General features: G+C 44.4%; 1 protein-coding gene across 2 annotated transcripts in view; it reads left to right on the top strand.

Annotated features, from left to right (window-relative positions):
* Positions 1–25,450, top strand: part of LOC106609300 (A-type voltage-gated potassium channel KCND2) — a 164,392-nt gene extending 138,942 nt beyond the window's left edge. The window contains exons 3-7 of one of the 2 annotated variants that reach the window (XM_014207964.3): positions 11,972–12,134; positions 14,310–14,408; positions 15,658–15,753; positions 16,084–16,325; positions 17,430–25,450. In XM_014207964.3, coding sequence (XP_014063439.1) covers positions 11,972–12,134; positions 14,310–14,408; positions 15,658–15,753; positions 16,084–16,325; positions 17,430–17,607 — 778 coding nt within the window. In that variant the 3' untranslated portion in view covers positions 17,608–25,450. The remainder of the gene's footprint in view (positions 1–11,971; positions 12,135–14,309; positions 14,409–15,657; positions 15,754–16,083; positions 16,326–17,429) is intronic. The other variant, XM_014207965.3, reaches the window with a different exon arrangement.
* The last annotated feature ends 64 nt before the right edge of the window (positions 25,451–25,514 follow it).

Genomic DNA, 25,514 nt, shown 5'->3' with positions numbered 1-25,514 from the left:
CACATGCTAACATCCACACAAGGCTATGGCACCAGCACCTCATATTCAATAGAATGTGATACACACAGACGTTCTCAGTGTGACACAGCCCAGATTGCATTTGCACAGATTCTAATGAGATAATACACGGTGATTCACGGTTTACGTTGTCTGCTGCATAGGTAATGTCTCTGTGTTACAGCTCCCTCTGGCTTCCCAAACGCAATGACTAGGCCTAATATCATCTCTGTATAATATGGAGACCCAGCACTGTTACTACGTAGAGACACTGCAGTACTAGAGAGCATGTCTGATAGAGCAGCAAATGAAGGAGAATGGACATGTTCATTTTAGCACCTCCTCGGCAGGGCGTGTGTGTGTGTGTGTGTGTGTGTGTGGTGAGAGTGTGAGTGTGTGTGTGTGTGTGTGTGTGTCTAACACGGGACTGATTCTTTGGTCTTCCGAACTGAGCGCATAGTAACAGGCATTGTGCTGTCACTGTGAACTAAGACTAACGTTCTACTCACTGGCTTCTATTCATGTGCTTCTTTGTAAGGTAATTGTGTGGTGGATGCAGGGAGTTTTAATGCATAGACTGATTCGGTAGTCGTTTCCAGCCCTGTCTTTGGTTCAGAGAGAAAGGTCATGTTGACTTTAAGATCGGCAAGGACTCCTTTCTGAATACGTCTAGGGGAGATCTCCATGTTTGACCACGCACGCACGTGCGCACGCACGCACACACACACACACACTGTATTGACCGGCCAGGTCTCCAGAGACAGGTGTGTGTAAGTGTGTGTGTCCTCTGTCAGCACAAACAGGAGAGTAGTGGCAGTGACAGGGGTAGTGACAATGACAGATACTGGTCAGCACTTTACCCTATACCGCATAGTCAAGGGACCCGCCATGTCTCCTTGTCTGTCCATAGGTTGTCTGTCTGTCTGTCTCTTCATTCTTCAACTTTTCTATTTACCCGTCAACATAGTTTGCCTACCTGCGTTTTGCTCAGTGTTGGGGAGTAGTCGCACTGCACGTAATTCAACTAGTAATTTAACTACATTTTGCAGTAGCTTGGTTGCCCAATAAAGCCGACTAAATTAGAAACCACCCCTTTTTTTTCTCTCTCCCTGACCCCTGGGTGAAGCCGACACACTCTCTCTGACTGTCACAGATCCCACTACACCTTTAACATCTGACTCCAGGGTGACTTGTTCTTGCAGTCATTTTCTCTACTTTTCTCTCTCTTTTGTATTAAGTAAGGCCACTTACGTTAAAAAAAAAGCAAGAGAAAGAGAGAGCAAGACTGAGAGGGAGAGAAAAAAAAGAGAGATAGAGAGACTGAGTGCCAGTGTATCTAAGTGTAATTACTTAAATGCAACGGTCACTTTTCTGGGCCTGAACTCTTTCTGACTGAGCATGCTTTGAATAGGGCTCTCATCGTAAGGGCTATCATCGTTAGGGCCACTCCATCTCTCTCTCTCTCTCTCTCTCTCTCTCTCAATTCAGCTTCATCTTCAAACACTCCAGCACCACTCCTATTAACTGGCTATAGACTCTTAACTGTACGACAATCAGTGGGAAAAGATGGGGCTGAAAACATGTGGGTCAGCCAAGGTCCTGCACTGGTCAGACGTAATATGATAACAGCTGTAAAAGCATCAAACAGAGTGCAGCTGCATAAAACAATGGAAGGATTAAATTTGCCTTTCACAGAAAATAGAGCAAAATCACCCTCACACTGTTACAGGGAGGAGAGGAGAGAGCATGAAACATACAAGTGGAGAGGAGAGGGGAAGAGACGAGAGGAGATGAAGAGAGAGGTTGGGGAGAGGATAGGAGGAGAGTTGTGGGTAGTGTTGTGGAGGCGTTGATGAGGTAGGTGTTTGAGACTTGAGCTCCAGGATTAGTCTATACAGGAAGTGTGTTTGTCGTTGTCTCTCCTTGATTTCTGCTTACGACTGTTCCCTCTCTCTCTCTCTCTTTCTCCCTCTCTCTCTCTCTCTCTCTCACTCCATCCTTGTAGAGACAGGGAGCTAACTTTGGAGTCTGTGTCTAGTCGTATTTCAGAGAGCTCTCAGGGGCATTATTGGGCATATTTTGATGACCTGTTTCGTTTCCTGATTGGTGGGTAATGGGGGTGCGGTCGGCAAGGTGACAGGCAAACTTAGGGTCATTGAGCGATCTCCCTCGTCTCTGCCCTAAACCTTGAGCTGCACCCTCGACCCACCACTCAAGAAAATGGAAGGAGATTACTCTTGACCTTGCCTTTGTGTGTGTGTGTGTGTGTGTGTGTGTGTGTGTGTGTGTGTGTGTGTGTGTGTGTGTGTGTGTGTGTGTGTGTGTGTGTGTGTGTGTGTGTGTGTGTGTGTGTGTGTGTGTGTGTGCTCATTAGTCCACCTCTTCTAATTTCATACACTTTACCTCTATCTTCTCTGAGTCATACGCAATGTGACAGTGCCCTTCACTAGAGTGCGCGTGGTCACCTTTCTGTGTTTTCCTTTGTGTTTACCTCATTAAAGCACCACCACGCGCACAGCCAGTCCAGTCCCATTCACCTCCCCCTTGTCGTCCATTTCTCCTTTCCTCTAATCCTCTCTCCTCTGTCCTCTCAGTCAGTAAACAGCTTTTGTTGGTTGAAAACGGTAAAGGGCTAGAGCCTGTCCTCTGGCGCGGCAGCCAGCGCAGCGCTGATCCGTCACCCCTGTGTTAGCGTGGCTGTCTGTCCGCCCATCCGCCTGTCTACTTGTCACTGCACTGTCGTTAAAACCGCCAGGGTTGCGGGGTTAATTGGCACACTGTCATATTGAATTGCGGCAGAGAGAGACGGGGAACAGAGAGAGACAGGGAACAGAGAGAGACAGGGAACAGAGAGAGACAGGGAACAGAGAGAGACAGAGAGCAGAGAGAGACAGGGAACAGAGAGCAGAGAGAGACGGGGAACAGAGAGAGACAGGGAACAGAGAGAGACAGGGAACAGAGAGAGACAGGGAACAGAGAGAGACAGAGAGCAGAGAGAGACAGGGAACAGAGAGAGACAGGGAACAGAGAGAGACAGGGAACAGAGAGAGACAGGGAACAGAGAGAGACAGGGAACAGAGAGAGACGGGGAGTGGAGAGAGACGGGGAGCGGAGAGAGACGGGGAGCGGAGCGAGACGGGGAGCGGAGAGAGACAGGGAACAGAGAGAGACAGGGAACAGAGAGACAGAGAGCGGAAAGAAACAGGGAACAGAGACAGAGAGCAGAGAGAGACAGAGAGCAGAGAGAGACGGGGAGCGGAGAGAGACAGGGAACAGAGAGAGACGGGGAGCGGAGAGAGACAGGGAACAGAGAGAGACAGGGAACAGAGAGAGACAGAGAGCAGAGAGAGACAGAGAGCAGAGAGAGACAGAGAGCAGAGAGAGACAGGGAACAGAGAGAGACAGGGAACAGAGAGAGACAGGGAACAGAGAGAGACAGGGAACAGAGAGACACAGAGAGCAGAGAGAGACAGGGAACAGAGAGAGACAGGGAACAGAGAGAGACAGGGAACAGAGAGACACAGAGAGCAGAGAGAGACAGGGAACAGAGAGACACAGAGAGCAGAGAGAGACAGGGAACAGAGAGAGACAGGGAACAGAGAGAGACAGGGAACAGAGAGAGACAGGGAACAGAGAGACACAGAGAGCAGAGAGAGACAGGGAACAGAGAGAGACAGGGAACAGAGAGAGACAGGGAACAGAGAGACACAGAGAGCAGAGAGAGACAGGGAACAGAGAGAGACAGAGAGCAGAGAGAGACAGGGAACAGAGAGACACAGAGAGCAGAGAGAGACAGGGAACAGAGAGACACAGAGAGCAGAGAGAGACAGAGAGCAGAGAGAGACAGGGAACAGAGAGAGACAGAGAGCAGAGAGAGACAGGGAACAGAGAGACACAGAGAGCAGAGAGAGACAGGGAACAGAGAGACACAGAGAGCAGAGAGAGACAGGGAACAGAGAGACACAGAGAGCAGAGAGAGACAGGGAACAGAGAGACACAGAGAGCAGAGAGAGACAGGGAACAGAGAGACACAGAGAGCAGAGAGAGACAGAGAGCAGAGAGACACAGAGAGCAGAGAGAGACAGGGAACAGAGAGACACAGAGAGCAGAGAGAGACAGGGAACAGAGAGACACAGAGAGCAGAGAGAGACAGGGAACAGAGAGACACAGAGAGCAGAGAGAGACAGAGAGCAGAGAGAGACAGGGAACAGAGAGAGACAGAGAGCAGAGAGAGACAGGGAACAGAGAGAGACAGAGAGCAGAGAGAGACCGGGAACAGAGAGAGACCGGGAACAGAGAGAGACCGGGAACAGAGAGAGACAGAGAGCAGAGAGAGACAGGGAACAGAGAGAGACAGAGAGCAGAGAGAGACCGGGAACAGAGAGAGACCGGGAACAGAGAGAGACCGGGAACAGAGAGAGACCGGGAACAGAGAGAGACAGAGAGCAGAGAGAGACAGAGAGCAGAGAGACAGTGAGCAGAGACAGCGAACAGAGAGAGGGGGGAGATTAGAGCCAACACACACACACACACACACACACACACACACACACACACACACACACACACACACACACACACACACACACACACACACACACACACACACACACACACACACACACACACACACACACACACACACACACACAGCACTGTAATATCGAACCTATCTGATTCATCCATTGAGCTTAGAGCAGAGGAGCAGAGAAGCGGGGACTCATTGTAAGCAGGTAATCAAGCATTAGTCATTCATTATGTACAAAGCTATGTTATCACAGAGTGGGCGGCTGATACACATTCAGAATGGATACACATCTAATTAGCCCATATTAGACCTTAGGCAGGGGCCTTTGTCTGGCTCCGATCATGTCCTCTGTAGTTCTTGTGTTCTGGAGTGGTGGAGGTCTCTCTAAAGAATACATTGTGTGGTAAGGATAGGACAAATCCTAGTGGTCCTTATAAAGGCATGGCAAGCTGCCAGAAAACAGGAGGGATGCTACCTTAGTACAGACACAGGAGGAAGAGAGATGGAGGAGGGGTGAGAGAAGGAGGAGGGAGGGGAAGGACACTGCTACTGCGGTCTGTTCTGGATGTCCAAGACAACTGTGGCACCTTGACAAGAGGGACGGGGGGTTACAGACACAGACAGTACCCATGCTGTCGGCTCTCTCCTCTATTTATGCCTCCCTATCTTCTGCCCTCCAGTCTCTCTCTCTTTCTCTCTCCCTCTCTCTCTCTATAAATATACACTGCTCAAAAAAATAAAGGGAACACTTAAACAACACAATGTAACTCCAAGTCAATCACACTTCTGTGAAATCAAACTGTCCACTTAGGAAGCAACACTGATTGACAATACATTTCACATGCTGTTGTGCAAATGGAATAGACAACAGGTGGAAATTATAGGCAATTAGCAAGACACCCCCAATAAAGGAGTGGTTCGGCAGGTGGTGACCACAGACCACTTCTCAGTTCTTATGCTTCCTGGCTGATGTTTTGGTCACTTTTGAATGCTGCCGGTGCTTTCACTCTAGTGGTAGCATGAGACGGAGTCTACAACCCACACAAGTGGCTCAGGTAGTGCAGCTCATCCAGGATGGCACATCAATGCGAGCTGTGGCAAGAAGGTTTGCTATGTCTGTCAGCGTAGTGTCCAGAGCATGGAGGCACTACCAGGAGACAGGCCAGTACATCAGGAGACGTGGAGGAGGCCATAGGAGGGAAACAACCCAGCAGCAGGACCGCTACCTCTGCCTTTGTGCAAGGAGGAGCAGGAGGAGCACTGCCAGAGCCCTGCAAAATGACCTCCAGCAGGCCACAAATGTGCATGTGTCTGCTCAAACGGTCAGAAACAGACTCCATGAGGGTGGTATGAGGGCCCGACGTCCACAGGTGGGGGTTGTGCTTACAGCCCAACACCGTGCAGGACGTTTGGCATTTGCCAGAGAACACCAAGATTGGCAAATTCGCCACTGGCGCCCTGTGCTCTTCACAGATGAAGCAGGTTCACACTGAGCACATGTGACAGACGTGACAGTCTGGAGACGCCGTGGAGAACGTTCTGCTGCCTGCAACATCCTCCAGCATGACCGGTTTGGCGGTGGGTCAGTCATGGTGTGGGTGGCATTTCTTTGGGGGGTCGCACAGCCCTCCATGTGCTCGCCAGAGGTAGCCTGACTGCCATTAGGTACCGAGATGAGATCCTCAGACCCCTTGTGAGACCATATGCTGGTGCGGTTGGCCCTGGGTTCCTCCTAATGCAAACAATGCTAGACCTCATGTGGCTGGAGTGTGTCAGCAGTTCCTGCAAGAGGAAGGCATTGATGCTATGGACTGGCCCGCCCGTTCCCCAGACCTGAATCCAATTGAGCACATCTGGGACATTATGTCTCGCTCCATCCACCAACAGCATGTTGCACCACAGACTGTCCAGGAGTTGGCGGATGCTTTAGTCCAGGTCTGGGAGGAGATCCCTCAGGAGACCATCCGCCACCTCATCAGGAGCATGCCCAGGCGTTGTAGGGAGGTCATACAGGCACGTGGAGGCCACACACACTACTGAGCCTCATTTTGACTTGTTTTAAGGACATTACATCAAAGTTGGATCAGCCTGTAGTGTGGTTTTCCACTTTCATTTTGAGTGTGACTCCAAATCCAGACCTCCATGGGTTGATAAATTGGATTTCCATTGATTATTTTTGTGTGATTTTGTTGTCAGCACATTCAACTATGTAAAGAAAAAAGTATTTAATAAGATTATTTCATTCATTCAGATCTAGGATGTGTTATTTTAGTGTTCCCTTTATTTTTTTGAGCAGTATATATATATATATATACTGTATTCAGTATATATCTCCGTCCCTCTCCCCTCTCTCTCTATCTATACCCCTCTCTTTCCATCCCTCTTTATCTCGCTCTCCCTCTCTAGCGTTGGGAGAGCCCTTGAGCAAGGCAGTTAACCCCCAACAACAACTGCTCCCTGAGCGCCGATGACATCATTTAAGGCAGACCCCCGCACCTCTCTGATTCAGAGGGTTAAGTTAAATGCGGGAGACATATTTCAGTTGAATGCATTCAGTTGTGCAACTAACTAGGTATCCCCTATCCCGCTCTCTCTTTCTCTCTACCTCTCCCTCTCTCTCTCCATTACCCTCCCTCTCTCTCTTCCTTTCCATCTCCCCTCCTCCCCCCCTTCTTCTATCTCTCTTCATGGTTAATTACAGTAACGTAATGGGAGAATCTTACTCCTTTGTATGTGTGTAATTATGGTACAGTCTTTCATGTGCTGAGTAGATGAGCCCTGCAGCTCTTCTTGGTAATTAAATTACATTCACAAGGAGATACACTTGTAATAGAACTCATATCTAAAAGTCATACAGAGATACATACACCCAATTACTCATATCTAAAAGTCATACCCATATACCCAATTACTCATATCTAAAAGTCATACCCATATACCCAATTACTCATATCTAAAAGTCATACCCATATACCCAATTACTCATATCTAAAAGTCATACCCATATACCTAATTACTCATATCTAAAAGCCATACCCATATACCCAATTACTCATATCTAAAAGCCATACCCATATACCCAATTACTCATATCTAAAAGCCATACCCATATACCCAATTACTCATATCTAAAAGCCATACCCATATACGCAATTACTCATATCTAAAAGCCATACCCATATACCCAATTACTCATATCTAAAAGCCATACCCATATACCCAATTACTCATATCTAAAAGCCATACCCATATACCCAATTACTCATATCTAAAAGCCATACCCATATACCCAATAACTAATATCTAAAACTCATACCCATATACCCAATTACTCATATCTAAAAGTCATACCCATATACCCAATTACTCATATGTAAAACTCCTACCCATATCTAAAACTCATACCCATATACCCAATAACTCATATCTAAAACTCATACCCATATACCCAATAACTCATATCTAAAACTCATACCCATATACCGAATAACACATATCTAAAATTAACTCATATCCATGCTCATGTCTAAAACTCATACCAGACTCGTATCTAAAACTCATACCAGACTCGTATCTAAAGCTCATACTCTAACAGTTACAGATATGATTAAAATAAGGGTGTTATAAACTCATACCCATATCTAATATGCATATCTAAAACTCATATCTAAACTCCAACTTGTATCTGAAGGGGGAGTAGGCCTACTATATACTCCTATTCAAATTCATACCTTAAGGAGGTGGGACAATTGGAGGGATCGAACCACACTTTGAGCTCATACAGTTGAAGTCAGAAGTTTACATACACTTAGGTTGGAGTTATTAATTAAAACTTGCTTTTCAACCACTCCACAATTTCTTGTTAACAAACCATCGTTTTGGCAAATCAGTTAGGACATCTACTTTGTGTATGACACAAGTAATTTTTCCAGCAATTATTTACAGACAGATTATTTCACTTATAATTCACTGTATCACAATTCCAGTGGGTTAGAAGTTTACATACACTAAGTTAACTATGCCTTTAAACAGCTTGGAAAATTCCAGAAAATGTTGTCATGGTTTTAGAAGCTTCTGTTAGGCTAATTGACATCCCAGGTCTTCCCTGTGGCTCAGTTGGTGTCACGTCCTGACCAATATTTAGGTATTATTTATATTATATTTGGTCAGGACGTGGCAGAGGTATATTTGTTTTGTATTATGGGGTTTTGTGTGTGGTGTAGTGGGGTGTATTAGTTTGGTATAGGTTCTAGGTTTGTTTTTCTATGTGTAGTTTTGGGTGCTGGACTCTCAATTGGAGGCAGGTGTTTCTAGTTGCCTCTGATTGGGAGTCCCATAAGTAGGTGTGTGTTTGTTTGGTTTTCGTGGGTAGTTGTTTTTGCACTGCGTGTTGTGTGCCTGCAAAACTGTTCCTGTCGTGTATATTGTTTTCCAGTGGATGCGTTACTCCTTTTTTGAATTAAAACATGAGCATCCATATTCCCGCTGCAGTTTGGTCTATTCAACACGGCTCTTTTTGTGACAGTTGGTAGAGCATGGTGTTTGCAATGCCAGCATGGTGTGTGCAATGCCAGGGTTGTGGGTTTGATTCCCACGGGGGGCCAATACAAAAAATAAATATTTTAAAAAGCATGAAATGAAATTGAAATGTATGTATTCACTACTGTAAGTTGCTCTGGATAAGAGCGTCTGCTAAATGACTAAAATGTAAATTGGAGGTGTACCTGTGGATGTATTTCAAGGCCTACCTTCAAACTCAGTGCCTCTTTGCTTGAAATCATGGGAAAATCAAAAGAAATCAGCCAAGACCTCAGAAAACAAATTGTAGACCTCCACAAGTCTGGTTCATCCTTGGCAGCAATTTCCAAACACCTGAAGGTACCACGTTCATCTGTACAAACAATAGAACGCAAGTATAAACACCATAGGACCACACAGCTGTCATACCGCTCAGGAAGGAGACGTGTTCTTTCTCCTAGAGATGAACGTACTTTTAGTGTGAAAAGTGCAAATCAATCCCAGAACAACAGCAAAGGACCTTGTGAAGATGCTGGAGGAAACAGGTACAAAAGTATCTATATCCACAGTAAAACGAGTCCTATATAGACATAACCTGAAAGGCTACTCAGCAAGGAAGAAGCCACTGCTCCAAAACTGGCATAAAAAAGCCAGACTATGGTTTGCAACTGCAGATGGGGACAAAGATCGTACTTTTTGGAGAAATGCCCTGTTTGGCCATAATGACCGTCGTTATGTTTGGGAGAAAAAGGGGAAGGCTTGCAAGCCGAAGAACACCATCCCAACCGTGAAGCACGGGGTGGCAGCATCATGTTGTGGGAGTGCTTTGCTGCAGGAGGGACTGGTGTACTTCACAAAATAGATGGCATCATGAGGTAGGAAAATTATGTGGATATATTGAAGCGACATCTCAAGACATCAGTCAGGAAGTTAAAGCTTGCTCGCAAATGGGTCTTCCAAATGGACAATGACCCCAAGCATACTTCCAAAGTTGTGGCAAAATGGCTTAAGGACAACAAAGTCAAGGTATTGGAGTGGCCATCACAAAGCCCTGACCTCAACCCTATAGAAAATTTGTGGTCAGAACTGAAAAAGTGTGTGCGAGCAAGGAGGCCTACAAACCTGACTCGGTTACACCAGTTTTGTCAGGAGCTGTCTCTCTACTATTATTCTGACATTTCGCATTCTTAAAATATAGTGGTGATCCTAACTGACCTAAGACAGGGAATTTTTAATAGGATTAAATGTCAGGAATTGTGAAAGACTGAGTTTAAATGTATTTGTCTAAGGTGTATGTAAAGTTCCGACTTCAACTGTATACTGCTCTTACAAACTCATATTCAAACTCATATCCAAAGCAGCCGACACTGACCCTCAGGATCGTGCGGTAATCACATCACTCATCAAACAGGAATCTCTGTGTGTATTGAAGATCTCCAGGTCCGGCTGTGAGGGTGTGTTGCCATGGTTTCAGGGGTTGCCGTGGTTGTAAATCGGTGGGCTGACTCACTGAGCGGAGGGCAGACAGACGGTGGTGGGATTTACTGAAACCCCTGAGACTGATGAAACCCCATTTACTGACAGAGAGGGCTTCTGGAGGGCCATGCAGAGGAGTGTGTGTGTGTGTGTGTGTGTGTGTGTGTGTGTGTGTGTGTGTGTGTGTGTGTGTGTGTGTGTGTGTGTGTGTGTGTGTGTGTGTGTGTGTGTGTGTGTGTGTGTGTGTGTGTGTGAGTGTGCCTGCGAGCGTGCGCAACTGCAGCTGCGTGTATGTGTGTATATGTGTGTGTGTGTGTCTGTGTGTGCATGTTCGTTAGTTAGCATTTGTGAGTGCAGCCCAGTATCTAGAGGCCAAAACCTTCACCCAAATCCCTAACTAAGCACATTTTAACAGCTCTGGGGTGAGAAAGAGGGAGAAAGGCGGAGAAAGAAAAACACACTCAGTGCTATGATATAGCTCTATCCACGTTAGCCTACAGATGGTTTAGAGGCTCTCTGTTTGTTTGTGAATGTGCTACTCTGTCATTAGGCTCGATCTGAAGAACATTCCAGCACTTCCAAAAGAAACACTCCGGTACTTTGTGTTCCCACTCGGGCTTCCCTGTGTCTAACGATGGGAGTACAGCGAGGGGGAATAGGCTGGATGAGAGGGTGAAAAGGAAAGGGGGGGATTGTGGTGGTGTCCAATAATGAATGAGACATGTTTTTAAAGAGGGGGGAATAAAGAGGGAGGAGGGGAAAGGGAGGATGATATAGCAGAAAATAAACTAGGCCAAGAGACCGTTCACCAGAGAGATGGTTTGTGCTTGGCATTTTCTGTGTCCTTTTGGACTTTTAAATAAACTGGGTTCTTCCTTTTCAGAAGTTTTCCGCTTAGAAATGTCCTAAAAGTATTTACCACGGGGTAATGCATTATATGCCAACACTACAGCAAACATAAAATAAGTCATAATCATAACATTTAATATCTACAGTATCTTCCATCATGTATAATGTGCTGGCCAGGGGTGGGTGCTCCATGGCTCTCTAGTGCCTTCAAGTGGTTGTATAGTGTACTGTATCTGGGGTTACCCATTATAATCTGTGCATGGTAAAGATGACCATGACAAGACAGTGAATGGCCTACTAGGAAATGGTTGAATGTTCTCTAAAATGACACACTCAATGTTGAGTAAGTGTGTTGGTCTTCTGATTGACGATGGGTCCTATATGCTCACAGTGTTGCTTCCCTCTCTCCTTCTCTCTCTATTTCTCTATATTTCTCTCTCTCTTTCTATTTTTCTCTCTCTCTTTCTCTCTCCCTCACTCTCTCTTTCTCTCTATATATATTTCTCTCTCTATTTCTCTCTAACTTTCTCTCTCTCTCTCTCTCTCTCTCTCTCTCTCTCTCTCTCTCTCTCTATGTCTCTCTCTCTTTTTTTCTCTGTACAGATATGGAGACATGGTTCCTAAGACCATTGTAGGGAAGATCGTTGGTTCTGTCTGTTCTCTGAGCGGTGTGTTGGTCATCGCCCTGCCTGTGCCCGTCATCGTGTCCAACTTCAGCCGCATTTACCACCAGAGCCAGCGGGCAGACAAGAGACGCGCCCAAAAGGTACCCAACAATGTCCCACCCTCACGCCTGCCGTGACACCATAGGTCTTGGGCCATAAAGGTCATGAACCCTGACCTGGAAGGGTCCAACAGAGCTGTATGTGGTTGCGGCAATGACCCAGAGAGAAAAATCACTCGCTGTAAGCGATGTCTGTGTGTGTCCCGAGAATGGAATGGAACTCGCAAACATGCTGCTATGCACAGATATATACTGTACACACACTCCAGCAGAGATGGAAACAGCAGAGAGTGAGTTGTTGGGGGGGGGACAGAGTGTGTTGGAGAGCACATGGAAGATTACCAGGCTTTTGTGTTTTTGTGTGTGTGTGTGTGTGTGTGTGTGTGTGTGTGTGTGTGTGTGTGTGTGTGTGTCCTTCCTGTGATATATTAACCGTAATGGGCCATACGGGACCACCCCGACTTCCACATCAATAATTAGAGCAACACAGAGACGTCTCTATGTGAAAAGGAGTGGGCTACACAATGCACACATATCATATTACATGATAATTCACGGTTACTCCCTCACTGTTAAAGACGTCCTCCAGTGATTTTATTACTTTTCCTTTTGAAAAGCTATATCCCAAGTATGAATACAGTAAAAGTGTACGCACTAAAGGGTAAAAAAAAAGTGTTTTGAGCAAAATAGTGTTTTTTAGACACAACTGCAAACTTCAAGGAATTGGTCTGATGATGACTTTGTGATGTCATGGACCTCCCCTCTTGCTTGAGGAACAATAGTAACAAACGATGAAAGCTCCCCCCCCCCCCCCCCGACACACACACTTGTGTCGTGACTTACCTGGACCACTTATTGAGATGTGCCTTTTGTTAAGTAAATCAGGTGTTAAATGATGTGAAAAGTAGACTGGAGTGGGACTTTAAATTAGAACACTAAATCCACACAGGAGACAGACAGACAGACAGACAGACAGACAGACAGACAGACAGACAGACAGACAGACAGACAGACAGACAGACAGACAGACAGACAGACAGACAGACAGACAGACAGACAGACAGACAGACAGACAGACAGACAGACAGACAGACAGACAGACAGACAGACAGACAGACAGACAGACAGACAGACAGACAGACAGACAGACAGACGAGGAAAGGGGTGGAAAGATAGGGAGCGAGAGAGAGAGAATGGTGGGAGAGAGGGAAGGAGAGAATGAGAGAGAGAGAGGGAGAGGGAGAGAAGGAAGATAACTCTTGCCCCTGTTGAGCATCCAGTAAGTAGCTCCCTCCCAAGAACAACAATCTGTTTTTCCATTTCAGAGGGATGATGACTGAGCTCTGGGGTTTGACTGGAAACATGGATGTTAGACAGAGATACAGGGATAGCTTGTGTGTGTGCTACTGAACCTTGCTGTGTGTTGCTCTATTTCATTTTATTTAACCTTTATTTAACTAGGCAAGTCAGATAAGAACAAATTCTTATTTACAATGACTGTCTACCAAAAGGCAAAAAGCCTCCTGCGGGGACAGGGGCTGGGATATTTGAATTTTTTTTAATTTTATGAAATTAAAATATATATCACGCAAAGCAGCCACAACTGTCAGGAAGAGTGTCCAAGACTGAGTCTTTGAATGAAGAGGTGGAGATAAAACTGTCCAGTTTGAGTGTTTGTTGCAGCTCGTTCCAGTCGCTAGCTGCAGCGAACTGAAAAAGAGGAGCGACCCAGGGATGTGTGTGCTCTGGGGACCTTTAACAGAATGTGACTGGCAGAACGGGTGTTGTATGTGGAGGATGAGGGCTGCAGTAGATATCTCAGATAAGGGGGCAATGCTGGTGCATGCATGTGCCTGTCTGTGCATAGTGGACACCAAGTTATTTTATTCACCAACATTCACCATAAAAGAGAGTGGCCTTAGATGAATACAGCTGCAATACATGGTTTTCATCTAGCCACTGTCAGATAGTGGGATTTACAGACTTGGAATTTACATGTATTACTGGAGAACATATTTATAGTCTTTCAAGAGCAATGGGTCTCTCCGCTGTTTCTAGAGGCGTGCAAAAGTGGTATGGCTTTCTGTTTTTTATGCTCACACACTCACTCACTCACACTCATTTACACACACACTCACACACACTCTCACACTCACACTCACTCACGCACACATTCAGTGGCAGGCTAAATGCACGTGTGGTTTTGTTCACAAACAGAAAACCAAGCTTGGTAGAATTACCGCGAGGAAGAGTGGAGGGACTAACGCTTATTTGCAGTATAAAAGCAACGGGCTGCTGAGTGACCTCATCGACGAGGTAACCGTGGATCCGAGTGGTGTTCTTTTGATTTAAATTTTTTTCTATTTTATTTTATTTTTTATTTTGGTGGGGGGGGGGGTCCGTGAGATGCCGGTTAGTGCATGCTGAAAACCCGATTGGGGGATGGGGACAAGGGGACGCCCCGTTCCCCTCTCTCTCATTCAGAGCTGTTACGTCTTCCATGGTGTCCCACCTCTCTAACGTCACTTTTCACCCTCGACCACCACCACTCTCTCTCTCTCTTATTCTCTCTCTCACCCCCACCAAGACTGCACTGGGGCTCTGGTGCCAACTAATGGAACTGGGGGTGAATGGCTGTGGTTCATACTACCGCTCCTCACCGGTGTCAGTGCATCCAATCCATGAGGCTTAGCCACAAGGTGGGGGTGGGGGGAAGAGAACTGCCTCCCGTCACCTTCGAATGGTGAAACGGGTCTCTCTGCAACCACCCTCATCTCTACTTCTCTGCTCTTCATCTTCTTCTTCTTCTTCTCCTTTATCTGCTATTTCATTTCCATGTGTTTATTTTTTTTCTCACGTGCATTTTGGATTGCCCACGTTTTAGCAAGGCTATGGGTATGACATCATCAGAACGCGTCATGGATCGCCATCACATGGAGGAATGAGATGCATGTCATCAGCCAGCGACCGACGCCACATGCGGGGGCGGAGTCAAAGTGACGCAAAGTGAAGCTTATTGGAGGACGGTGTCCCACACATAAGTTCCAAGTTCTGAGTTCCAAATTCGACATGTCCGAAGAACAGGATTTTATAGACATTCTCCTTGGTTCATTCCTCTGCGTCTCATTGAATCCGGCCCGGTATGGAAAGGCTACGGTGGCTCTCGTGGGTCAAATGAGGCTTGACTGACCAACAGAAAAACAGAAAGACAGACACAAACATCAGGACAAATAGGCTTACCAGTATACACATCAACAACAGACGTGTTGAAATGTTTTTGTTGTTGTTGAAAGGCTGAGTTTGAACCATTGAGTGATTAATCAAAACCCATGAGAGGACATTGAGCTTGGAGGGGGGAGGTCAATGGAGATGGACAGACCCTAATGTTCTCATAATGTTCCTGTGCCACAGCAGAAGGTTGCAGTAACGTTGTGAGAGCATTAGCTCCGTCCCTCTCTGTCTCCTGCTCTGGTTGGTTGGTCCGCTGTCTACCCCGTGGAAGGACATGTTTTGTAGTCTGTTTAAAGTGTTAATATGCGTCCATCTTTGTTTTTGTGCCCAAAAGGCATCAAAGGCAGCAGGCCAGGCGCTGGTGTGCAAGGCCAACCCCATGTTCGATACGCACCACAATCACCTATTGCACTGCCTGGAGAAGACCACGGTAAGAACAATGCTTTACAAATGACTGTGGTGGAGAATAGGAGACATATCCACTGCTGTTATCTATGTTCATGAAGAAGCAGAAGCCATGAATTAAGAGTATGAGCATTTCGCTACACCCGCAATCTACTAACCACATGTATGTGACCGATAAAATGTGATTAGAAGAGTATAGTACGGTATCCATATTAGGAAGTCGTCAGATGTCAGGCAAAACTCCTAATATGGATGCCGTAGTCTGCACTTGTGTTTTGTCTCGATCCTTGTCCACAAAAGTAACATGTGTGGTCTCTATCTCTCTCTCTCATTCCATCCTCCCCCACTCTCTTAGAATCATGAGTTTGTGGATGAGCAAACGTTTGAGACCAGCCTACTGGAGGTTCACATGGTGAAGCACCCGCCTCACTCCCCCTCCCTCTCCTCTGGCTCCTCCTCCCAAGGCCTGTCGTGCTGCTCGCGACGCAACAAGAGGAAGAGCTTCAACGTGCCCAACTCCAACATGACTGGAGGGCATAGGAACAGCATCCAGGAGCTGAGCACCATCCACATCAGAGAGAGACCCATCACTAACAGGTACAGACATACATGCAGTGTACCCACACATGAACAGTATCTTCTCTATTTTCCCAAATGATTTCCCACTTGTTTTACAAGAAGCTAAAAGTACTATGTATGCTGATGATTGCACACGCTACACATCAGCACCTACAACGAGCGAGCTCACTGAGACTCTTAGCAGGGCATTACAGTCAGTATCAGAATGGGTAATTAACAATAAATTGGCCTTAAATCCATCTAAAACTCATAGTTTCATATTATTTATTTTATTTACGTATTTATTTATTTGTATTTAATGTTCTTGTCTAGAACTGTTCTATACTTGGTGATGTATGTGTATGTATGTATGTATGTATGTATGTATGTATGTATGTATGTATGTATGTATGTATGTATGTATGTATGTATGTATGTATGTATGTATGTATGTATGTAGGTATGTATGTATGTATGTATGTATGTATGTTTTATCTGGACCCCAGGAAGAGTAGCTGCTACATCTGCAGTATCTAATGGGGATCCTAATAAACTAAACTAAACAGTATACAAACACACACACTGTATACACACACATACACACATTAACGAATAGAATGAAGGACCGATCGACAACAGGTACAAACACACACACACACACACACACACACACACACGCACACACACACGCACACACACACGCACACACACACGCACACACACACGCACACACACACACATACTTAATACATATTCATAGACCACATAATATACACACAAATATGCATTCATAGTGGTTGCTATGGCAGCATCGCACACACACACACACACACACACACACACACACACACACACACACACACACACACACACACACACACACACACACACTGTGCCAGTCTCTTCCCATGGTGAGTCAGTGTGTTGGTATGCTGGCTATGTCCAGCTGTGACATGGTGTCGGTGTATGTGTGGTCCGACTGGTCTGGTCTGGGAACGCTGGCCATGGAATGGACAGTTGTCTTATCTCTCTGTGTTACTAAACACTGGACCACTTTCTCTCTGGCTGGCCATCCTCTCTTTCCCTGTCTATTTCACCTTACTTCTTCTTCTTCTTCTCTCTTCCCCCCCACCTCATCTCCAGTCGCTCCAGTCTGAACGCTAAGTTTGAGGAGACGGTGCCTCTGAACTGCAAGCAGCCCTACATCACGGCAGCCGTTATCACGCTGCCCACGCCGCCCGTCACCACGCCCGAGGACGACGGCTCTGCCTCCTCCCCTGACTACTCACAAGCCAACATCGTCAGAGTGTCCGCCCTCTAGGCCCCTCGCCCCCCCCCCCACCACCACCACATCACCATGGCAACCCTAACACGGAGAGAGCGATAGAGAGAGATAGAGAAGAGAGACCCTTCCCTGCTCCAATCAGAGAACGTGTTTGCAGGAGGGTAAGGGGAGGTGTGGTGTGGTGGTTAAGGGGGACAGTTTAGGCTGCAGGACCCTTTTTGTTTTCCTACACGTAGCTACTGCACGTCTGCTCTTGTGGTGAAATAAAGTTGCAGTGTAAAGCTGCAACACAAAGCTCCGCCTTGGATTTTTTGGTGGGGGAGAGACTGCGTTGCCTTGGCGACTGAGATTGGCGCCTTACAACGGACACACAAATGGAGAGCGTTTAGCCACCTGGCTAGCTAACTAACTAACTGCAGCTACTCCTTCCAAACACTCTTCAAGGGAAAACTTACCATTACTATTTTTTCTATATTGTGTGTCTTTAAATGTGATGTCTTAAAACCGAAATGGGGGAGGTGGAATTTGTATTGGTTTTTATTGTTTGTTAAGGCCGTGAGTTTGACTAAAGCAGATGTGTATTTGCCATGTTCTGAAATGTGTGGAGTAGGAGAGAAAAGAAAAAGTAATTTAAAATATTTTGACAAAAAGGAGAGCAAGGGGGTGTATGCACTGTGTGTGCTATGTGTGTGTACATATTTTCCTACCTTATCAGGACCAGAATGTCCGGACAAGTCACCAAAATGTCCTGACATGGTAAGAAAACTAGAAAATGTTTGAAAAGTCAGGACTGAATTTGTTAAAATTCTATTTTAGGCTTAAGGGTTAGGTTTATGGTTTGGGGTTAAGGTTAGGATTACGTTTAAGGTTAGGGTTAGGAGTTAAGGTTTAGGGTTAGAGGTTTGTGGTTAAGGTTAGGGTTAAGGTTAGGTTAAGGGCAGAGTATGCGAGTGAAGTGGAACGGAGCTGGAGCGTAGCGAGTAGCGGAGCGTGCTCAATTTGACTGGAGCGTCATCCTTCTTGCCCGCTCCAATTTTGCTCCAGTAGCGCTCATTTCACAAGCCCAGGGCATGCCCGGGTAAGCATGCATGTTTAGTCTACTTGTGTGCTGCTATAGCCCCTTTCTTTAGCTACTGGCAGCTGCAAAATCAAGGTGACTTACAAAAACAACGGCCTAGAGCAAAAGAGGGAGTGCAGTGATGTAGTGTGCAGTGATGTGTCCACAAATAAAGAATCATTGTGGAATCTGAAAAGACACATATCCCGAAAGTATGATTGTGTACTTATGACGTGCACATGCTAAAAGAAAGGAAAGTGTGGGTAGCTAATTGTGTCATTGTAGCAAAGTATTTATAAACTAGAAATCAGATCTCTTAAAAGTTTCCTTCATTTTTGCTTGATTATCGGTACAATAGACCATACTTGATTTTGTCCCAATAGGCCTGGCATATTCCAACTTTCAAGGAGCTTTTCGTTTTGGTTGGGTTATTTTGCCTAAAAACCTTTAGGCAGTGGTGGGAAAGTACCGTATTGTCATCAGTGAGTAAAAGTCCTGTCCTGCTCGGCATTACAAATATAGTGAGCACCTTTGGGTGTCAGGGAAAATGTATGGATTAAAAAGTACCTGATTGTCTTTCGTAAAAGTGAAAGTTGTCAAAAATAGAAATTGTAAGGTAAAGTACAGATACCCCCAAAAACTTCTTAAGTACTTTACACAACTGTCTACCTTGGCCTACCTATGAAAAAAAAAACGGAAAAAAAAAACTGCCCAGCCTAGCAAGAGTGGCCAAAAGGGTGTTTAACATCCATAGTGGCTCTGAAGCGCAGATAGGATATTCTCCGCTGCTGGCCTGTTATCCAGGCACCTGACCCTGAAGGCACAGACTCTGGCTAAACTGTCATTTTTGGTTTAATTTGTATTTAATTCTAAGTCACAGCCGATATGCGCAATTTATAGACTATAATGGTTTAATACAACAAAATGTTGAGCGCTTAATGTTCCTGACTTCCTACCAGCCTAGTGTGTCGCATTCGCAAATGCTTCACAATGCAATTCTTTGTAGCCTATAGCCTTGAAATAATTGGAATAATATAGCCTAAGTACTTCATTTCCGTTCCTTCTTAGGCTCCCTGTCTGGCTCCTGATCTATTTCGAGTGTTTATCAGTGTTGTAGTACTCGAGTCTCAAGTCCGGTCTCGAGACCACATATTGACTGTCTTGGTCTTGTCTCGGTGTCGGGTACATTTGTATTCTGTCTTGACTCGGTCTAGGACAGTGAGGACTCAAATTTCTCCAGAGACCAGCCGAGACCAGCGAAGTAAAAAAACAAATAATATCAGTTTAAATTCAATCAGCGCATAAAACTGCTTCGCCAGGCCAAATATACACTCCTTTCTTGAAACATTAATACAGTATGTTAACAGACTTTATATCTATTATAGACATGTTTGCGCAGTGGCGAACCTATAGGCCTTCGGTGTGTGACAGGTTCGTGATTCTGAAAGGACAGCAACCGTAATACCAAGCTATTCGCAGGTATAAGCCGTGTACCCACTTTTTTTCAGTGGGCATTGCGTATACTGACTGCTTAATCCCTACTGGTGCATAACAAAGTAGTGTAGTGGAGGTACACGATGTATCAATTATGTGGTACAATACAGACATCATGCACAATGTAGCCAACACAATCACAAGTGTTGGTTTGTAGGCAATTTTTGATGCGCAATTATCATGTGCTGCTTGCATCAGGGGCATAGACATGGATGGGCCTGGGTGGACAGAACCACCTACTGGGGAGCCAGGTCCACAGGCTCATCCAATCAGATTGATGTAATTTAAGCATTGTTGTGAATTTAGGCCATTACATTTTTGTATTTTTTCAAATTTTGAGAGTGAAAATCTGAAAAATCTATAAAACACAGGTTGTCATTCCTTCGCTGGGTGGGCCGTTTGGGAACTTTTTAGCAAAATGTGAGTATACCTACTACACCACTGCTTAGGGCTGATGGAAAGACAGCAGTCACACACAGCATGGTGATAAAGGATAAGCAGCCCTTAAACTCGGACATAATAAGCCAGTAGGTCCCAATCATACGAATACAAAACACAACCATTAAGCATTTCCCAATCAAAATGTACAACTATTTCCTCCAGTTGCAAAAAAATATTTCACGTTTAGCACCGATGGCAGTGGAAATGACAGGGTTTTAACTACTTTGCAGATATAAAACATACAGACAATCATAATATCAGTCAAAAATAGAAAATTCCCAGTTTATGCTACAAAACCAACTTTCTAAGAGATTTGAAATAGTTTACATTTGACTCAACGTTCCATGACGTACTCTAAGGCCTTGTTGGCAGAATAGATGGATGCGGTTCAATGCATGATTAATATAATGAGTGACTTTTTCCCCTCGTATTGTTTTTCGGTGGCTATACATAGCTAGAGATGCATGTGTCATTTGGTTAGCTAGCAAGAACTTGAACGAGTGTTATCCAGTTAGCATACAGTTGAAGTCAGAAGTTAATGACTCCGACCTAAGTGTATGTAAACTTCCGACTTCAACTGTATCTCTTGCGTTTGCAAATTCACTCTGGCTATCTCCTCCAATTTAAGAGCACTCTCGTCTGAGTGTGCCAGAGTGGAAAACAACCGATGAATTTACGAATGTGCAACACCCGCTGAATATGACCAGTGTCAGTAAACGTAGACAAAAAAAGTAATAGTTAGTGAAGAACACTCTAGATAACATGTAAACAGCCTAACCAGCTCTGCTACATTGAGTAAAATGGTCAGAGTGAGGTATTCTCTCATTTGTGTCTAGAAGTAGCTAGCTAGCAAGTTAGCCAACTTTAACCACTTAGCTTGGGTACTTGGTTGGGACAAGCATGCATTGGCAGGCAAGCTGCAGAAGGACGAGGAGACTACAGTTTTGTGGCTTTTGCGAATGCGTTCTAATGATATAATGTCGCGCTGTTGCATCTGCCGGTAAACACACAGTCCAGTTCAAAGTGAATGATGGCAGGCCCGTGTGGAAAATGGCTTGTTAAAAGGCTTACTGTAGCTCTGATTGGCTATAGCTCACCGGTGTGTAGACTCCAGTCCTGGACAAGACAGATGTTTTCATTCGGTTTTATTTACTGCAGTGTCTATTAATTGATAACAACTGCTGCAAACTAGCCGACAACAAATGCTACCTAGCTAGACCGTGGGAAAACTACTGCTCGCTATTGCGTAGTGACCTGTTGGGCCGTCAAGAAGGCAAAAGTTTCCATACATTTTGGAAAAAACGGTCCCAACTATTAAGTCAAAATGTGATTGGTTGATTCCACTGTCACTCCAAAATCTTGCCCTAATACAGTTGAATGGTGGATGCATTTATCTAGATTCTGATAGCCAAGGACTGACTTAGCTAGCTAGATTCATCTCCCCAGAGACCAGCAAAGAAAATCCTGATTGGATCTTTTTCTCTTCAGTGTTAACCCTTTCCTTTTCAACAAAAACGAAATAGATTAAATCAGAACATCATTGAAAATAATATGATTATCATTGTTATTATATTATTATAATAATTATTTTATAAATCCTTAGCACTTGTCTGAAGGCATTGTTCCCCACTGTGTTTGGGTTAGTAATATGTCTCTATTTTCCTCAACATGCATTTCTTCACTATTCTGAATGTCTAAAGAATCCACATGTTGTTCTGAAATATGAACCCAGAAATACTGGACATTTTGAACTCTTCTTATGGTGTTGATTTGACAAAATTGCAATCATGATCTCACATTTTTCTGGTCTCATTTACATTTACATTTACGTCATTTAGCAGACGCTCTTATCTCGGTCTTGACTCGGTCTCGGACCCCTTGTCACCCTCCTGGTCTTGGTCTTGACTCGATCTCGCTTTAGGTTGTCTCGAACACAACACTGGTTTATATGCTGTTTAATGTGACATATAGTCTATTTGAAATGATGAGCACTTCTTACATTCACCGTTGCGTTTTTATTATAATACTTTTCATTCAAATCATATGGTTTGGTTTCAATACTTCAAAACCAATTAGTAGGTCCAGGTAGTCACAAAAATAGATAGTTGTTGGCTAAGTTTTGATTTTAATGAATGGTGCGAATTTGGAGCAGCATTTTTCTTTTCCGGTGACAGAGGAGCATTTTTTATGGGAGCGGTTGGAAAGGGCGTGGAGCTGTGTGCAAGCACAACTCCATGAGCAGTGAGCGGGATTTCCTACCGCTCAACTCCACTCACATACTCTGGTTAAGGCTTAGGGTTAGGTTAGGGGTTAGGGAAAATAGTATTTTGAATTGTAATACATTTGTACTCCCCAAAAAGTATTGAAAAGTGTGTGCGTGTGACTGTACATGGTTTCCAACCTTATCAGGATCGCAATGTCCTAACAATTCACCAGAATGGCCTGATAAGGTAGGAAAACAAGGACATTTTTGAAAAGTCAGGACTTTTTTCATGTCCTGAATTTGCTAAAATGCTATTTTAGGCTTAATGGTTATGTTTAGGGTTTGGGGTTAGGGTTATGTTTTGTGTGTGCCTGTGTATGTGTGTTTTTAGTTTTACTATTCTGGTGGGGAACAGAAGTCCTCACAAGGATAGTAAAACAAGGAACATTCGGACAAGTGGAAACATTTTGCCGGTCCCCACAAGGAAAAAGGCTATTTTAGGGGTTAGGTTTAGGGTTAGGTTTACATTTAGGGTTAGGGTTCAGGTTAAGGTTTGGTTTAAGAGTGTTTCTGTTTGTGCTGGTATTAAACCTTGGGTTGAGCAGGCCTATTGCAACTTTATGCTCTGTCTGTATATTGCAAGTCAGTGTTAAGGTTAGGGTTAAGGGTAAGGAGTTAGGGAAAATAGGATTTTGAATGGGAATCAATTGTTTAGGGAGGGCTACTGTGAGTGGGGGAGGGCTTTGTGTGTGTGTGTGTGTGTGTGTGTGTGTGTGCGTATGACCCCATTGCTCTCACCTGTATGTGTATGTGTGACATTAGCATGAGCAATAAGGGTTGAGTCCTCAGTGTGTGTGCTGTATATATTGGTGATCTAGCATATCACACTCTCCCTTTCTCTCAGAGCTGACTTACTTATGTACCTACTCGTATGAAAGACATGATTGATCCTCTCCTGTCCGTCCTGTCCTCTCTAACCGAATGGCCATTGTGAATACTGAATACCTTTGATGCCATTTTGAAACTATCCTTCTCTCTCAACCAGAGTTGACTACTTCATTTGTCGTGGTTTATCGTTCAAAGCAGCACCCACATGATGCCTGACCTCGAAATGGGTTTATTGTTTCTTTTATTGAGGGTTTATTGAGGTTTTTATAGATATATCGATGAGTTTATCCAAAATCCAATGTTGTGTTTTGTCTTGTTTTATGCAGCGTGGACATGCTAAAGCAGATTGACTGAGGGGAATAGAAGAAGTCTTATATGAACACACAGATATTTGAGTCCATTCCATTTTGATACAAAGATGATTTTCTTCTGAATATGAGGATAAAACTGTGATTAGACTTTTATTTTGAAGGTCTCTGTTCATTTGAAGTGCATGTTGGTTTGCTACAGACAGTATGAAGTTTGTTTTGTTCCTGATTTGTACCACACAAGCCTCCATACTTTATCACCAAATGGGGGTTTGGTATGGAAAATGAAATTCAAAGTGTAAAGAAAGCTCCTGTACCAGTTTACCAAACATGATTGACTGAAAGTGTTTATTGAGCTGACGCTCTATGATAATTCTATCTTGTCGTGACTGACAGGGCTCAGCTATCATCGTAGCTAGAACACTCTCAGCGCTTGGCGGGGATGGAATCCTGTAACCATTCCAAATCAGTACAACAAAATCAATGCAAATGCATTGAATGACACTTTAATATCCAGTGAGCTGATTTAACGATATTCTATTTCTCGGCTGTGAGATCTCGGGAGGTTTTATCGAGAACTTGTCATTTCCGATGACGATGGATATTTTTCTTTTCCGCTTTTACGTTTTCCAAGATGGCTGACGTTGGTGGACTGAACGTGGCTCTTGAGACTGCTGAAGCGAATGCCACACCCCCTGCTCCAACCCCTGCCTCTTTCCCACCACCTGCCCCCAAACCTGTCCACTTCACCATCACTGCTTGACTATGATGTGACATATGCAACAATTTTTTTGTTTGTTGGTAAAGATATGCTTTGTATCAGAGAGCAGAGGGAGTGGGAGGGAGACAATAGAGAAACACAAATACATATTTTTTAAAATATCAAATGAATTTGAAAATCAGTCTTTTTTTGTTCATGTAAAAAGAAAAAAAGAATTACAACTGTTGCTAGTACACATGTGCTGTAAATTGTTCTTTGGTGTAGTAAAAATCATCATGGTTTAGTCGTTTTTAAAAATAATTTTCACCGAAGGTTCTAGTATCTTATTTTAGTTAGCCTTCTGCTCCACCGCATTTTAAGAACCGGCTTAATATTTTTCTAAGAGAAAATGCATGCGTTTGATGGAGAACTTTGGGTTTAGTGTTGCACAAGGACAGGCGTTGTCTCTGGATGCATCCCAAATAGTACCCTACTCCCTATAGAGTGCACTACTTTTGATCAGGGCACATAGGACTCTGGTCAAAAGTAGTGCCCTATATAGGGAGTAGGGTGCCATTTGGGACACAGCCTCTGTCTTTCAGTTTCCATGCCTAAGTGAAAAACTTTTAGGGGTGAAGGAGTGTACTTAGGTCTTGTACATGAGATTATGTAAATTGAAGAAATTAAAAGGATGATTATATGACGATTACTTTTGATCTGTTACAGCTTGTGTTGACAAAAATACTGTATATGAATTATTGAAAAGATATTAAAAAAATACAATTCAATTGTTTAGTCCGGTGCAGTGTCTATGAGTAAATAGAATAAATCATTGTCCTATTAAAATACTTA

Source organism: Salmo salar, chromosome 07 (genome assembly GCF_965601325.2).
Source record: "Salmo salar chromosome 07, fSalSal1, whole genome shotgun sequence".
Lineage (NCBI taxonomy): Eukaryota > Metazoa > Chordata > Actinopteri > Salmoniformes > Salmonidae > Salmo > Salmo salar.
The sequence above is the reverse complement of the archived record's forward strand: the minus strand, read 5'-3'. Positions and strand labels throughout refer to the sequence as shown.